The 18,543-nt window shown below is 41.2% G+C and overlaps 1 protein-coding gene across 1 annotated transcript in view; it reads right to left on the reverse strand.

Moving 5' to 3' along the window:
- Positions 1–18,543, reverse strand: part of TET1 (tet methylcytosine dioxygenase 1) — a 136,070-nt gene that overhangs the window by 93,212 nt on the left and 24,315 nt on the right. Inside the window, exon 2 of the mRNA XM_027772044.1 lies at positions 3,113–3,166. Within this exon, the coding sequence (XP_027627845.1) occupies positions 3,113–3,166 (54 nt within the window). The remainder of the gene's footprint in view (positions 1–3,112; positions 3,167–18,543) is intronic.

Here is an 18,543-nt window from a genome sequence, read left to right on the forward strand (position 1 = left end):
AAAAAAAAAAAAAAAAAAAAAAAAAAAAAAACTCCCAAAAAAAAAAAAAAAAAAAAAAACCTTAAGCTGAGGGATCAGCAGATGGCATAATGGTTACATTGTTGGACTCCCATGTAGTTAACCATGGTTTAAACCCCAGAACCAGCAGTTTAAAACTCGTGGCAGATGTGTGTTCCTGTGTGCCCAAAATCCCAAGAGAAGAATGGAAAAGGGATTGCGGTGTGGCCATCGCCCACGCCCCCCTGGAGGGGAGTGATTTCTTGCTTTCTGTCTATCTTTGTCTCTCTGGAAAACACTATGCCATATAACAAAAATCTCTAACTCGGAAAAGAAAAAAAAGAAACCTTAAGCTGAAAGTTGTGATTAAAAAAATAAATTATTCTTGCTTTACTATTTTATTTTGTTTAGTTTGCTAGAAAGTGTTTGTGTTTGCCAGGAGAAGCAGAGAGAGGGAAAATGAGAACATACCTCCTGGGGGTATGGGCACACCACAACCTTTTCTCCGTTCGCTTCTCAGAATTTTGGGCACACACACGCTTGGCATGTTTTTCAAGCCACTGGGTCTAGGACTCAAACCGCACAGATGACCCTGGGGGATCCAGCAGTCTCAACCATCACACCATCAGCAGGCCTGGCGATCTTCTGCTTCTACTCTCCCTTCCAGAACATGGGTTTTTCTTTTCTTTTTTCTTTCTTTTCTTTCTTTTTTTTTTTTTTTTTTTTGGTTTTTACTATAGGGTGCCTATACTCACTGGAGAGCAGCAAGAGCTGAGAGAGAGAGGGAAAGTGAGAATGACCCCGTGGGTGGATGGCCACGCCACACTCCTTTTCCTCTACTCTCCTCTCGGGATTGTGAATATGCACGCACATGCATGCATCCAGCGTGTTTTCCAAGTCACTGAGTCCAGGACTCAAACCATGCACTATACCATGTGGGATTCAGCTGCTGTAACCCCCATGACACCTCGCTGGTCCTGGGTTTTATTTTATTAACATCCTGTAGGATGACATAATATTGTACATTTGCTCTAGCTACGTTTTATACACATCATGATCAAATCTAGAAGTTTTTAACATTTCTATGGGGCAGCAAAGAAAGAGTTTTCTTTGGAAAGGAAAAGATGATGCTTACCAAATTATTTTAAAACATTTGAAAATGCTAATATCTAAAAAGAATTTGGGGGGAGGGCAGCAGGTGGGTGGTCTGGTGGTTGAAGCGCTGGACTCCTGCATGACCAATCACGGTTCAAGTCCTAGACCTGGCAGCTTGTTTTCTTACTTTCTCTCTCTCTCCATGCAAATTAAAAAATAATAATAATAAAATTTAATAATTAATCTTTTTCTCTCTGAGCATTTCACCACTCTTCTACAATAATCATTAACTATAACTATACATTATAGTGGGAAATAATTCATTTCTGCTTCCTGCGGCAAATGGCATTGGCCATCCCCAGGCTTTTTTTGCTTTGTTTTGTTTTTTTTAAGCCAGAATCCACTGTCATGATTCCAAAAGTGACACATGGTATATTTATTTCTGAAATTTATTTCAGGTGACAGGATACCCACAGACTAACAAAATAAATATAGAATTAAATGGCACTTCCGAATCCCAATTTTACTTCCTAGCAGAGGTAGGAGGCAATCTCGCCAACAGGACTAGTCTATCCATTTTTTTTTCCTACCTTCCCTTCCCGCCAAATTTGAGAGCCATTTATAACAGCAAGAGTATTTCACACTCGGATAATGTATACCCAATACAGACAGTATAGAAAGAGATTAGGCAACCTAAGTTGAACTTTTAATGATAAACTTTTACATTTGAGGGAGGGGAAGGAAATAAAGAGGGTAGATGGATTCATATGATGAAGAAAAATATAACAGGGCTTAATTTATTTTGACAAGAACCACAATTCTATTTGTCCTGGCCCAGGGAGAATTTGTGTCGAGCAATTTCATTCATCGTACGGTGCCTAGCACATCATGGTGTGGTAAAATATTAAATAAATATATGTTGGCTGGTGAAAAGTGTAAGGGCAATGCTGTGTACACAGGAAACAGAAACTCAAGGTGGTCAGACAAATTAGAAAGCAATGCAAAGTTTGATTCTGGGTGTCAACATTTTCATGTTATACAACCGGGGAAAACAAATGTGACTAAATTCTGCCCACATTCATAGCTCAACATGTTGTTCCTCTTTGGGTGCTAAAACTTTATTTGCAAAAGGAAGGCTATGATTAGGTTAATATATTTTAAAAATACTTATACACATGTCATTTTATTTCTTCTTGAATTTAAACAGGTTGCTTACTAGGATCCCTTGCATTTCTAACAGCAATATGCCACTTGAATCTTAACCACAGAAGCACCTATTCACTAGACTACAGCTAGCCTTGAACTTTCAGTGATGCCATATGCTTTTAAATTAACCCTTCTAAGTACTGTATCAAGCTCATAACACAGATGGCTAGCTTATAGCGGAATTAGGTTACTACAAAATACTCATCAGGCAAACTATAGAAAATAAAGGAAACATACATTTTTCCTAAAGCTCCATGAATGCCAAAATTAATGATGATATAATGAGAATTTGGGATTATGCCATTATAATTTGACTGCTGGATCTCAATGACTTACACATTTTAAGTTAAACTACAACCTTAAAACGATCTTTTTTTGGGGGGGAATCACATTTTAAAATAATGTTTAATGGAAGGTCTATTAAAATCACAATGGATCATAGCTGTCAACTTCAAACAGTGCCTTTCTCCTAAAGAGCTTAAGTTTACACACTGGTGCAACAACACAAATGCAGATGCTACAAAGAGAACTACAAAGGAAAACAAATTTTATTCAAAACACTTTTCATATAAACTTTTCCTTCTGCAGACTTGTGTGGAGTTTGAAAATAAAGGATGCTAATATGCACATTAGGCAGTACATCAATAAAAAAAAAAGAAAGAGAGAAAACACTTTAGTTGAGTAAATATTCATTTATCTACTGAAATCTGGGAGAATTCACATCAAATGTATTCCAAATGTACCCCCAAGTGACAGAAAAATACTATATGAAATGGAAAAAAAATTAAATATTATTTAATCAACAGCTGATTACCTTTAAAACTTTGGGCTTCTTTTCCCTCTGGGGCCTCTTGTTTTCCTTTACAACCTAAAAAAAATCAAATTGCAACATGAGCCTCTGTGTAAGAAAAAAAAAAAAAAAAGCTCCCACCTCCCCAGAATTTTTGGCTATTTCACTGTAAAACTACTTATACCATTTAAAATCGTCTGCTAGGCAGAACCTAAAGCGCTTATGTAAAATGTACACTTTAAAAGTCACTGAAAAAAACCCTTGCATAGAGATGAAGTAGGGCAATACCCTTTTTCCCCTTAAAGTCTGTCTTAATTAGCCTCTGCATTCTTCACAGCGAAGCCCACGAGGTAGCCATCTTGCTTGCTTCTGCAGAGGAAGCCTCTACAGTGGAACAGTTCTGCAAACTGCTTTTTGGTATTATTATCATGGTGTTTAAAGGCAGCCCTGGCCTGCCAGCACTGTAGACGTGCTGGGCATGCCTTTTGCAAAAACAGCCCCACAAAGAGTGCAGCCAATGGCAATGCAGAGCTTAGCAACTCCAAAGTGATCTTCTCAGCCTAGCCCTTCCTAGACAAAGGATCTCCTGTGCGCTCTGCTCTCACCACAGGACACAGGCAGCCACAAGCTGCGACATGGAGTTCGCTGCAGAGGATCTGGTCGCGCCGAAATCACAGGAGGCTTCCACAAAAACAATGCACACAAATCCCCCAGGTCGCCACCATCGGATCGATGGCGGAGTCTCCCTGATTAGTAACCTCTCGGTGGCTCTGAGGGCAGGTCTGCGTGGGGGAGGGGTGCGGCGCTCTGCCTCCAACCTACAGGAGATATAACTGAGCCTAGGGGGGCATTCGGGCTTGCTGAAACTCTGGAAGGTATTGTGCATTTTTACTTTATAAGGCAAGGCTAAATATTGGCGATATTTAAGGCAGGGAGGTTATGTGAGGACAGTGTAGGCTCAGCTGTTGGGCTGCGTGTCTCATTCCTCGGGAACCACACCTCTTTGCAGCAGGCGCTTTGCCCAGAAGCACAGCAATTTGATTTCTGTCAATAAATGTCCAATGACAAAGGCGGATTAATAAATAACAATAAAGCCACTTAAAAGAAGGAGGACAGGATGAAGACGAGGAGAGGGGGAGGAGTTTTCAGAATGCACTTGCTACTGTGAGTGGCCAGAGAAGAAGGATTTCTCTTGCGCTCTGGGTATTTCCAATGACCTTCATTTCCCAGAGAAATCCCTGCCCTACCAAAAGGCAGACTGGGACGCATCCTTTTGGTTCCTTTCTACCAAGATCATCACCGAGCATGCATCTGCAGAGATGCCAAGCAAGTCTATGCTGGAGCCCATTTGAGCACCAGCCTGGCTGTCAGAGCCACTCATTTCCCAGGGGCCAGGGTCTGAGCTAGAGGTGGAACAAACCAGGGTCTTCCCACACACTCCTGGACTGCCCTCACACCCTGTGAGTGGTAGGCAATGGGAGAGTGGGCACCTTGGCTGGCACTTGCTGAACACCAGGGAACAGGCAGGACCAAAGGAGTCTCCCCCTTCCCATCATCCGCTAACATTTCAACAACAGCAACAGAACCAGCGCAGCTGGAGAGCAGGCTAGTCTCAAGGTCACTGTCCAAAGGCAGTGCAGAGGCCGGTCACAGTCCCCTTACAGCCACCTTGACAGCTGCATAGATCTTGAGAAGACAGCCCGAGCTCCAGCCTTGAAGGGCCAAAGTTTTAGCGGCACATTTGGGGGATTGGCAGGACCGCCTCCCAGGCTGCTCAGCCAAAGATGGGTTTTCCACTTGCAGTTGGATTCCGAACAGATTCCCACAACCAGAAATTGGGACTGGAGGAGGGCTGGAGTGCCTGCATTTCCTCACTCTTCGTTTCTAGTTTTTCAGTTTGGCGCAAAAGCACCCTTTCCTTGTTGAAATAGGAATTCCAACATGCAATATTTTCCCAATTTTAAATGACCTCTCCCCCATGCACTGCTCCCTCCAAATTTTAACGAATTCATGTAAGAAAAAAATACATAACATACTGGGTGTGGTGTTCTCAATTCTTCCTTAAACACTTACAATGAAACCAATGGATTCCGACCTAACCACATCCACCAGCACAACTTCAAACACTAAAGTTCTCTGTGTGGAATGAAGCCACCATGAAACAGGTAGAAAAACAGGACCAAATAAAACATGGCTTAAAAATGTGTACAAGAGCCAGCAGATGGCATAATGGTTACATTGCTGGACTCCCACATGGCCAATCATGGTTTGAGTCCAGGACCCAGCGGCTTCAAACTCAGGCTGGACGCCTGTGCATGTGTCCACAAAATCCCAAGAAGAAAATGGAGGAGCAGGGATTGCGGAGTGGCCATCCCCTCTTGGGGGTGATTTATCACTTTCTGTCTCTGGTGAGTGCATGAGCCCAATAGCAAAAAAACTTAAAAATCTCTCTTAAAAAAATAGATAACGAAAGCTTTTAGTTTCATATCTCCACATTCTTTTCTTTTTAGTTATTTTTTTAATGATCAGAGAGCATGTGTGCTCACCAGAGAGAGAAAGAGGAGACTTGGAAGAGGGTGTTAGGGGGGATGTCATTAGAAAATTTGTAATAGACACAAAAATTCATATAATTTTTTTTGAGAGATTTTTGTTATAGGGCCTGTGTGCTCACCGGAGAGACAGAGACAGAAACCGAGAAATTGGCCTTCCTTGGAAGGATGGTCACACCACAATCACTTCTCCTCCATTTCTTCTCTAGGGATTTTGGACAAGCACACAGGCTTCCAGTGTTGAGTTTCAAGCCGACAGGTCCAGGACTTGAACTACAGTAGACTATGTGGGAATCCAGCAATATAACCATCATGCCATCTACTGGTCCCAAAAATGCATGTAATTAAGAGGTAGAGGGTCAGTCTGTTGACTGGTTGCTGAGGTGGCTGAATCCCACATGGCTAACCAACTGATTTGAGTCCCACACCGACAGACATGAAAACACAGGGGTATATCTGCATATGTGCACACAATACTGATAGGAAGGAGTTGGAGATGGGATTGCAGCAAGACTGTCCATTGGAGTGGAGGATGCTTCCTCACTTTCCCAGGCTGTCTGTTTTTCTCCAGGAAGTGTACCAACCCTCAGTCAAATTAATAATAGTAACAGTAATAATGGAAAGACACTATGGTATCATAGCAGAGTAAAAAATAAGGTCAATTTGATACCTATTCATAACAAAAAGTAGAATTATTAACAAATGCAAATAATGTAATGTTCAATGTTGAAGAGGAATATGGATATGTCGTTGATTTGATTATTGTACACTGTATGCATGCCTTTAAAAGCTACCCTTTAACCACAAAGATATATATCAATTAACTGTTCACCAAAAATCATAATTTAAAAAGTGGCATAAAGAGGGTCAGCAGGTGGCATGGTGGTTAAGGTGTTGGTACTCCCACATGGCCGACAGCATTTCAAGTCCCAGGCCTAGTGGCTTGAAAATCACACTGGGCACGAGTGCATGTGTGCCCAAAATCCCAGAAGAAGGGATTGTGGCATGGATATCCCCTGGGAGGAAGAGGGAGAATGATTTCTCATTGGCCCTTTCAGTGTCTCTGGCGAGGGATCATACTCTATGGCAAAAACCTTTAAAAAAAAAAAAGACAGAGGGAAAGGGAGAAACAGAAAGGAATTTCTGCCCAATGGGGTCATGCCACAATCCCTTCTCATTCACTCTTCCATCCCCTAAGGATTTTTTGCACATGGATAAACACCTATCCAATGTGCTTTTCAAGCCACAGGGTCACAATTTGAGCTGTGGTCAGTCATATGGAATCTAGCTGTTTTTACCACTATGCAGTGGAGTGGCCCTCTTTGCTTCCTTTCTTTCTTAGGTTTTTATTGCAGCAAAATATGCATAACAAAAAACTTATGGTTTTAGGGGCTGGCAGGTGGCTTGTGGTTGGGGGTGCTTGACTCTCACATGGCCGACCATGGTTCAAGTCTGGGACCTGGAGGCTTGCTTTCTCTCTCTCTCAGGTCGAATTAAAAAATAATGATAACAAATGGAATTAAATAAATGAATTAATAATTCTTTAAAAATTACAGTTTTAACTTACTTTTTGGAAAGAAAAAAAGCTTTAAAGAATTATTTTATTTAACTTTATTTAATTTAAAGTTGACCAGAGAGGGACAGAGTGAGAGTGACAGAGAGAGAGAGAGAGAGAGAGAGAGAAAGCAAGCCTCCAGGTCCAGGACTTGAACCAGTTTGCCATGTGGGAGTCCAGCTCCTTAACAACCATGCAACCTGATAGCCAAAATGTTAAAGAAATGTATCTATATATTGAGTTGTAAGAAACATAGTTTTTATGTTTTTCAATTAAAAAATGTATCATGATTTTTCTGACGACCCCATATTTTCCTCTTCATGTGTAGCTGATTCTAAGACAATATTTAAGTAACCTAGAGATGATTTAAATTATACAGGAGGGTGTGCATTAGGTTACATGTAAAAGTTATGCCATGGTGGTTTGAGTCTCAGACTAGGTGGCTTGAAAATCATGCCAAGCACATATGTGTGCAAGCCCAAGATCTGGGGAGGAAAATGGAAGAGAAGAGATAGCAACGTGGCCATCCCCCCTGGGGTTCAGGGGTGATTTCTTTTTGGAGAGGTTTTTGCTATGGGGTGCGTGCACTCACCAGACAGACAGACAGAGACAGTGAGAGGGAAAGTGAGAAATCACCCCCCAGGGGGGATGGCCACACCGCAATCCTTCTCCTCCATTCTCCTCTTGGGATCTTGGGTACACACGTACATGAGCCTGGCGTGATTTGAAGCCCCGGGGGCCAGGACTCAAACCATGGTTGACTACATGGGAGCCCAGCGACATAGCCATTACGTAAACTGGTTAAGGGAGGTGATTTCTCACTTTCCCTCTCACTGTCTCTGTCTGTCTCTCTCTCTGTTGAGCACACACACCTTAAGGCAAAAATCTCTAAAAGAAAAAAGTCATTTTATTTCTTACTTTATTTTATTTGCAATAGGGCATGTGTGCTCACATTGAAAGAGGGAGAGAGAAAAGATTCCTTCATGAGGGATGGCATGCCATAACCCTTGTCTCCTCCATTTTCTTCTTGGGATTTTGGGCACTCATGCACATGCACCCAATGAGTTTTTCATGGTTGCTGAGTCTGGGACTCAAACTACAGTCAGTCATGTGGGATCCAGCTGCCTTGACCAACACATCACCAACTAGCACCTATGCCGTTTTATATTTACAGCTATCCACAGGAGGTGCAACAACCAATTTCCAAAGATACCAAGGGACGACTATATTCCATTGTATACACATACCATTCTGTTTATCCATTCTGTTGCTCACATGAACATTGGTATACAGTCATCCCTAGGTATCCCCCAGGAGAGTGGTTCCAGGACTCCACCATGGAAACCGCAATAAGTGGATGTTCAAATCCTTTATATAAAATACCATAGTTTTTCAATATAACCTATCACATTCTCTTGACTACTTAAATTTATTTCAAGATTATTAATTATACTTAATACAATGCAAATGCCATGAAGATAGTCATTGTACTATATTGATAAGGTTAATAATGACAAGGGATTCGAAAATGTGTACATGGTCAATACAGATGTAAGCAAAAAAATGTTTGATATTTTCATTCGGAAGTTGAATCCACAGATAAAGAATCCATAGATAGACAGTCAACTATATTACTATCTGTATCCATCATTTCTTTCAGTTCTTCTGAGTATATATACCTAGGAGTGGAATTGTTGGATCCTAAGTCTATGTTTAACATCTAGAAGAACTTCCAAACTTCCACACATTTTGCATTTCTATTATGAGTGCACAAGGGTAGCCTTAGATTTATTTATTTATTTTAAAATTTATTTTATTTCTGAACCAGCAGTGGCGTAATGGCTATGTTGCTGGACTCCCACACAGTCGACTGCTGTTCAAGTCCCAGACCCGGTGGCTTAAATTCACACCGGGTGCATGTGCATGTGTGCCCAAGATCCATAAAGGAGAGTGGAGGAGAAGAGATTGTGGCATGGCCATTCCTCCTGGAGGGGGGGTGTCATTTCTCACTTTCTGTCTCTCTGTCTCTCTCTGTCTTTCTGGCAAGTGCAAGCGCCCTATAGCAAAAACCTCTCAAAAAAAAAAAAATTACTTCTTTCATGAGAAAGAGCACAATGGAGAATACAAAAAGAGAACAGAAAGTCACTTTTGACAGGCTCTCATCACATGGCAATCTCTTCTCCAAATCTCAAGCAAGTTGGAATCTTGGCTATACACCTGGTGTGTTTCATGTTGACTTGGGATCTGAATTCACTGTTGGTAATTGGCCTTCAGCACTGCAGATCAGTGTGATGGCAGTTGGGCCAACTACATTTCTTAAAGTGCTTTGAATTTCTTTCTTTTTAAAAAATCTTGCCAGAAGGCACGTGCACTTGCCGGAGAGACACACAGAGAGAAGGAAAAGAAAATTGAGAAAGCAGTCCATGTTGGGAATGGTCAAGTTGCAATCCCCTCTCCTTCATCTCTCTCTTCTTTTCAGGATTTGAGTATTTCAGTGCACAATCCTGGCAAGTTTTTCAAGCCACCAGGTCCCAGACTTAAACCACAGTCAACTACATGGGATTCAGCTGCATTAATCACCACCACAGACCGGCCCAAAGTGCCTTGGATTTCAATGATAAATTTTGTTTCCTTTGAATACTGGAATACATATATATTTTTAAAACACTGACTTTTTTTTCCTGGGGTGATGGCTTAATATTTAGTAATGTGGTCATAATATATTACAATTGTATATTTTAAATGAAGTATTACCTCTGTGATATATATGTTTACCAACATAAAATGAAATAAAACAAAATCAGGCTCAGGGAGGGTAAATAAACTGAGTAGCTATCTACATTTATGAGAAGTCCATTGTTAAAGCCCGATGGACAGACGTTTTTAATGCATGGCATACTCACAAAACCAGAGCATTGTACTTAAAGCAAACAACAAAGGTCTGTGCAGACTGCTCTGTAAAATTAGTTAGTAAATAAAGCCAGAGCGCATCTCAGGTAGAGATGAGGGTTAATGAAAGTGACCAGGGCCAACATTAACTCCGATTATCAGAGTGATGCTACCGGACAAAGATCCGTACCGATGTGAACACAGAATAGGCTGGTAACCTCTATTGCCTCTGACCATCTGTTCCAATTCCTATACTGGGTGATTTGATGATCTCAGCTCACGGCTTAGGTAAGAGTGACTTTTGATAGAGAATAATCAGAAATGACTGGCAAAGAAATTGGAAGTCGGCCAAGAGAGCCATTCTCATTCTCTTATTTGGGGTGAAATGCGTAAAACGAGATCCTGTTTAAAGTATGATCAGAAACTAAAACCTCGCGCTGTAGTTCTAGTTATTCAGAATTTGTTTTTGTCACTTAAGTCTATTTGTTTTCCATATGAAATCATGACTGTTACATTGCGTGAATTGATTATTCATATTTTAATAACACAAGTGTAGAAGGTTCTTCAATATATTAAACAGAAGATCTATCATTCTCTTAAAAGTCACGGTTTTAGGCTCTGGAGGGGGATCCACATGGCGATGGCTGGAGTGGTGCTCCAGGTTTGGATCTAGCGAGCTCCCTGAGCACAGGGGACACGTGTGATGCGGGGCTAGCTGGGGGTGGGGGTAGCTTGGGGTGTTAGGATCCTGTTGGACGTAGTATCTCTCTGTTTGTCCTCTCGCTAATGGAAGAAATTTTCAAAAATGCTTAATTAGGATTTTTCAAATCAGGATTATGGATAACATTAGAGAAAATGTATTCTAGCTCCCTTATCTCATAGATAAACAAAGGTCCAAAGAGGTAAAGTTGCTTAATCAGACGAGACAAGATATTTTATAAGACTTCGCCTATTTCTAGTCATCTAAGCTGCTTTCTCTACAACTCCTATTCATTTTCAGTATCCGACAATATATTGTAATATTTGTAAATATCCTAAAATAACCTTGGAAGAAACACAAAAACCTACACACCTCATCTTTAAAACAGAATAATAGCAGCAAGAATTTCTAGACTATTGGCAAGTGAAATCAACTATTATATTAAGGATGTTTATGAAAAATAAGACAAAACAGGTTTTGTAACTCTCAGAGCTAAATTTATAGATAATTCAACATTTTCACTTCTCTTTCTAGGTATACACAATTCTGCATTAACAGGAAACAATGCACAAACACGAGCCAGATTAAAATGGCAACAGCAGCACAGTGGGAGGGCCCTTTCTCCAAATTAATCTCAGGAGTAATTCTCCTTTCAAGACTGAAGCCTCTGAAGCACATCCTTCCCAGATTCGCCACACTCTCCCTTTCCACAAAATCCTATTTTCTTCTTGTTATTTTGAGGGCTACTGCTTTTGCAGTGATACATGGATACAGGCGTAAAGACATTACATGTACCTTTTACTAGTCTAGATCCATATCTGAACAAAAAATCCAATTAGCAGCATCTACCGTTTTTGTCTAAAAGAAATCAAAGAGGAAATCTTGTAGTCAGAATAATTTCCTCATCAGTGAGATACATATAGAATTTCATTTACTTATTTTATTTTTTTTTAAGTTTGCTACAGTATGTGTGTGCTTGTCAAGGACAGAGAGACAGAAAGCGAAATATCAGCTCCCCTCCCGCCACGGGCGGGGGATGGCCACATTATAATCCCTTCTCCATTCTCCTCTTGGCACCTTGGACACAGACACACACACACACACACACACACACACACACACACACACACACCCAGTGTGAGTCTAAAGCCAGCGGGGCCAAGACTCAAACAGCACAGTTACCCATGTGAGATCCACCTGCCTTAACCTCCACACCATACAATGGACCCTGAAATGCACTTTCTCTCTTTTTTTTTCCTTTAAGAAGTTTTTGCCTGAGAACACACATGTTCACCAGAGAGAGGGGGGGACACAAAAACAATGAGAAATCACCCACGAAGGGGATGGCCACACAACAACACCTGTTCCTCCATTCTCCTCCCAGGATCGTGGGCACACATGTACACGTAACCGGCATGATGTTCAAACCACCAGGCCCAGGACTTGAACCTTGGTCAGCCACGTGGGAATCCAGAGACATCACTGCTAAGCCATCTGCTAGCCTCTGAAACTCACTTCTTATAACTAATCTCCTGTTTATTTTATAATCAATAACACTCTTTTTAAATTTTTTTTCTTTAAAGAGGTTTTTGCTATAGGGTGTGTGATCAATGGAAAGAGAGAGACAGAGAGAGAGGGAGAAAGTGAGAAATCATGGGGGCGGGGGGAGCTGCCACAGTTCTTTTCCTCTATTTTCCTCCTCGGATCTTGGCACATACATGTGCCAGGCATGATTTTCACGCCACCGGTCAGACTTGAACTGTGGTCGGCCCTGTGGGAATACAGAAACAAAGCCACTACACGTCATCTGTGGGCCCTCAATAATATGCTTAACAAAATAAATGTTTGGGGGTCAGTTGTCGGCACGGAGGTTAAAGCAGTTGGATACCACATGGTCCACTGTGTGGTTTAAGTCCCAGACAAGACAGCTTGAAAAACACACCAGGTGTATGGGCATACATCCTGAAAATGTTGAGAGGAGAATGCAGAAGAGATTGCACATGGCCATCCCCCCTGGGGGGGAGGTACTTTCTTTCTTTCCCGTGCTCTCTGTCTGTCTCTAACAAGCACATGTCAACTGTAGCAATTTTTTAAAAATTTGCTCTTGGGTTGGCGATAGGGGCAAGTACACATTAAATTTTCTTTATTTTACACCAGACTAGAACTCCAAGAAGTTCTCAAGGGAGTGCTATACCAGGAAAATTAAATACAGACACAGAAATAAGAGTTCAAAAACTAAGAAAATGGCCAACTTAATCATAGGGACAAGTCTGGAGTTGAATCTTGTATCCTAGAATTTAATTGGGAAGATCGAACCACAACAGAAGATAGATTAGGGACCAGCAGTTAGCGTAATGGCTATGTCACTGGACTCCCACGTAATTAACCACGGTTTACGTCCCAGACCCGGTGGCTTAAAACTCAGGCCGGGTGCATGTGCGTGCATGCCCAAGATCTGGAGAGGAGAATGGAGGAGAAGGGATTGCGGTGTGGCCATCCCCCCGGGGGGTGATTTCTCGCTTTCTGCCTCTGTCTCCGAGCGCACGCGCCCTATAGCGAAAAACTCTCAAAAAAAAAAAAAAAAAGTAGATTAAGTACACGAGACTGAATGGGTAAAACAGCGTTTTATGACATTTGACTAAAAAAAATTGCTGATTTTCTTCTAAGCTTTGTTTTCCAGTTTTAAGGATTTTTGTCTTGTCTTGATCGGCCGATAGGTTTATGTACCTATTTGAAGAATCCTAACCTGTTTCCTGGCTTTAAGTTTTAAGCAGTTCCTTAGTGTATCTTTGACTTATTAACATTAAAACTGCTTTTCTTGGGCCAGAAGGTAGCATGGTGGTTAAAGGTGCTGGATTCCCACATGGCCGACCATGGTTCAAGTCCTGGACCTGGCGGCTTGCTTTCTCACTTTCTCTCTGTCCCTCTCTAGTCAAATTTAAATAAACAAATGAATAAATAATAAATAAAGTTAAACAAAATAATTTTTTAAAAAAAAACTGCTTTTCTTGAAATTAAAAATATATTAAAAAAGGGAACCAGCAGTTATCGTAATGGCTATGTCGCTGGACTCCCACGTAGTTGACCGCGGTTCGCGTCCTGGACCCGGTAGCTTAAAACTCACGCTGGGCGCGTGTGCGTGCGTGCCCAAGATCCCAAGAGGAGAATGGAGAAGGGATTGTGGCATGACCATCCCCCCGGGGGGGTGATTTCTCACTTTCTGTCTCTATGTCTCTCTGTCTGGCGAGCGCATGCACCTATAGCAAAAAACCTCTCAAAAAATATTTTAAAATACCTATTTAATTACCATAGTAAGCTATATAGCATCAGCTAGGTGCTATCTTATAGTGTATTCATTCTATTCAGAGTTTCACACCTAAAGTCAGTCATGTATACACAGATATGTACATATCAGCTGAACTTGCTATTGAAAGTAGTTAGATGATTTAAGAAATTTTGTGAATCAATAAAATGTGGGGAAAAAAGGAATGGAAAACAACTGTAGAGACCTGAGGTAGAGTGGGAGGAGGGTGGGAAATGGCAGAGGGTCAGAAATTGGGGTTAATATATATATATATATATATATTAATATATACATACACACACATACAAATATGCATATATACATATATTTAAGAATTTATACGTATATTTCAAAGGATTTATACGTATACATTTATACATATATTTAAGGTTTTTTGTCCTGTCTTGAGCTGCTGGTAGGTTCATGTATGTATGTGTGTATATATGTGTGTGTGTGCATATATACATATATGTGCACACACACACACACACATATAGAGAGGTTTTTGCTATAGGGTGCGTGCGTGCCCAAGATCCTGAGAGGAGAATGGAGGAGATTGCGGCATGGCCATCCCCCCGGGGGGTGATTTCTCGCTTTCTGTCTCTCTGTCTCTGTCTGTCTGGTGAGCACACGCGCCCGATAGCAAAAACCTCTCTCTCAAAAAAAAAGAAACTAGAAATGGAAAATTATTGACAATAACATGTATGGTTAAGCCACTATGCAGTATATTCTGGATGGGAAAACACATTTTGTATTCTGTGATGATGCTCAGGGAATGAATGTAAATTAATTAATTTTTTAAAAATGCCTAAGAAAATTATAGTGCACTTATAACTAGATTCTAGCTTTGTCCATATTTTTAGTTTAAGGTATTTTGTGAATCAATAAAATGTGGGGGAAAAAACTTGTAGGGACCAACAGGTGGCATGTTGATTAAGGGTGCTGGACTGTCACATGGCTGACCTTGGTTCTAGAGTTGGACCTGAAGGTTCCTTTCTCACTTTCTATCCCCGCCCTGCCCCATCAAATTTAAACAAACAAACAAAGTTAAAGTGAAATAATTCTTTTTTTTAACTTTATTTACTTATTTTAATTTGACCAGAGAGATACAGAGAAAGAGAAACCAAGTGAGAAAGCAAGCCGTCAGGTCTAGGTCTTGAACCACAGTCAACCATGTGGGAGTCCAGCGCCCTCAACCCCACAAGCCACAAGACCTGCTGGCACCTAAAATAAAATAATTCTTTAAAAAAATTTTTTTTCTTTTTAGGGACCAGCAGGTGTAAGAGTTAGATCACTGGACTCCCACATGATTAATCGCAGTTCCAGTCCTGACCTGGCAACTTAAAACACAAATAGGGTACATGTGTGTGCATGTCCAAAGTCCTGAGGGAAACTGAAGAGAAGGGGGTTGTAGCATGGCCATCCCCCCTGGGGGGTGATTTCTTGCTTTCGGTCTTTCTGTCTCTCTGTCGAACACACACATTGTGTAGCAAAAATTTCTCTCAAAAATATTGATTTAAAAATTTTTCAAACATGTTCTACATTTTCAGAACATGACAATCTCTCATTCATGCTACACAGCTCACTTACGATGATAACATACTACCAGGACCAGTGAATGGCGTAAAGATTATTTCACTGGAATCCCACATAGTCAACCGTGATTCAAGTCCTAGACCCGGTGGCTTGAAACTCTTGCCAGGCACATGTGCTTGCATGCCCAGGATCCTGAGAAGAGAATGAAGGAGAGCGGATTGTGGCATGGCCATTCCCCTGGGGAGAGATGATTTCTTGCCTTCTGTCTCTCTGTCTCTCTATATATCTCATGTGCCTTGTAGCAAAAGAAAACCACCTCTCTAAATAAATAAATAAATAACCTGGGTGGGGGGGTAAGATAACATACTACCCTCAGTTTTTGAATCTCATTATCTATTAATTTAACAGCAAAATAATAAAAATGTATTATTTCACTGAGAAAAATCAAAGCATTTTACACACATACACACAACTTATTTCTGAAAAAGTCAGACAAAAAGATCTGAGTTGAACAAAATAAAAATGATCAAACAGCTTTAAAAGCCTTCATGTGCAAAAAGATGATCTTTTTTTGGGCTGGCAGGTGGTGTGGTGGTTAAGGCACTGGCCTCCCACAAGATCAGCTGTGGTGCGAATCCCAGACCTGGTGGCTTGCTTTCTCTACCTCTCATTCTGTGTTTCTCTCTCTCTGGTCAAATTTTAAAATAAATTAATAAATACATTAATTAATTCTTTAAAAAAATAGTTCTTAGAATCAAGAGATAGCAAAATGGTTATGTCACTGGATTCTCATATAGTCAACCGAGGTTAAAGTCCCAGACCTGGTGGCTTAAACTCATGCCAGATGTGTGTGTTCATGCCCATGATCCCAAGAGAAGAATGGAGAAGGAACTCTGGTGTGGACATTCTCCCTGGGAGCTGATTTCTTTCTCTCTCTCTCTCTCTCTCTCTGTCTCTCCACTGAGTACATGCACCCTACAGCAAATATCTCTCTCTTACAAAAAAAAGTTATCTTTAAAATTTATTTTTTAATGAATTATCTATTTAATTTTATTTATTCATTCATTTATTTTAATTTGACCAGAGAGAGACACACAGAAAGAGAGAGAGAGAGAAAGTGAGAAAGCAAGCCACCAGGTCCAGGATTCAAACCATCGTCAGCCATGTGGGAGTGTCCAGCGCTTTAACTACAATACCACCTGCTGGGCCTCTCTTTAAAATTTATTAATTTATTTTGGGGGACCAGCAGTTAGTGTAATGGCTATGTCGCTGAACACTCATGTAGTTGACGGCTGTTTGAGTCCTGGAAACGGTGGCTTAAACTCATGCTAGGCATGTATGCACACCTGCCCAAGATCCTGAGAGGAAAATGGAGGAGAAGGGATTGCAGCATGACCATCCCCCCTGGGGGGGTGATTTCTCGCTTTCTGTCTGTCTTTCTGGAGAGCACACGTGCCCTATAGAAAAAAGCCTCTCCCTCCAAAAAAAATTATTAATTTATTTTTAAATTATTTTTAGAGAGGTTTTTGCTATAGGGTGCATGCACTCACCAGAAAGAGACAGAGAGAAAGAAAGCAAGAAATCACACCCCTCTGGAGGCTGTGGCCATGCTACCATCCCTTCTCCTCCACTCTCCTCTCGGGATTTTGAACCTGCATGCACACGTGCACAGCGTGAGTTAAGCCACCAGGTCTGAGACTGCAATGGTGGACGACCATGCAGGAGTCCAGTGACGTAACCATTATGCCATGCGCTGGTCCCTATTAATTTATTTTTTAAACTGACATTCTCCATTAAAGAACCAAAACCCATTAAAATAATTTAACAAATGGGTACCTCCAGTAGGCAGACATGGTAAGGGACATATAAGAGGGATTATCATTCTTGCTTCAGAAAGAAACACAAACCAATAAGCAATTTTCATGATGCACGATAGAGAGGAATCCAAGACAGAGAGAAGGCTTCGCAGAGGAAGCGCCATTTCCACTGACACAGAGAATGGGCAGGTAAACGCTGGCAAGATCCAGGAGGAGGGAAGCAAGGTGTGTGGTCCAGACAGAAGTAATAGCACGTGCAAGGCACCAGGAGCACTGTAGTTGCTGAAAGCTACACCCAGAGTGGCAGAGCCTGGGAAGACACACAGGTAAGTGGGCATGCATCCACTTAGGTAATAAAGGCAGCCACTGAACAGCATAAGAAGAGAAGTTGTCAGCCTTTAGTTTTTTCAGTTTGAATGTTTTTGTTGTTTCATTTTAGAATTTTCCATAACGGGTCTTTTGAAAATCCAAAGAGGATGCTCCTGTTAAGCCGATCACCACAAATAATAACCACCTTTTCAAGGAAAGAACTAAAAAGAGGTGATTGGTATGTCCTAGATCTGAAATCCTTGTTTTCAAACTAACCAACATCTCTGGGCTGACCCCATAGAGAGCAATTGGGCAGTGCGCAGAGGAAGCCAGATTCTGCATAACTGACCAGGGTTCAAGTCCTAACCCTGGTAACTAGAAAAACATGCCAGGAAAAGTCCTAGCATATACTCAGGATCCTAAAGGTATAGAAAACTAGAGGGAAAAAAATGACAGTACATCCAGTCCCAATCAGACACTCTCTCACATCTCCAGTGTACACCCTCTGGCGTACAGGAAAAAAAAGACTCTGTAGAACTCTAAGTATGGGGTCAGGTGATGGTCTGGCGGTAAACTGATGCTCTCTGAGGCTGACCACAAAGGAAGGTTCTGGTTTGCGTCCAGAAACCTCCCAGGGTATACCAGGCACATGTGTGCCCACAATCTGGGGTTACAGTTAGATCCAAGACTAATACGAGTAGCTCAAACCTCTCTTGGGGGGATATTTCTTCCTCTCGTTCTCTCTCATTAAATAAATAAATAAATAAATAAATAAATAAATAAATAAATAAATAAA

The sequence above is a fragment of the Tupaia chinensis genome, unplaced genomic scaffold, assembly GCF_000334495.1.
Source record: "Tupaia chinensis unplaced genomic scaffold, TupChi_1.0 Scaffold000250_1, whole genome shotgun sequence".
NCBI lineage: Eukaryota > Metazoa > Chordata > Mammalia > Scandentia > Tupaiidae > Tupaia > Tupaia belangeri.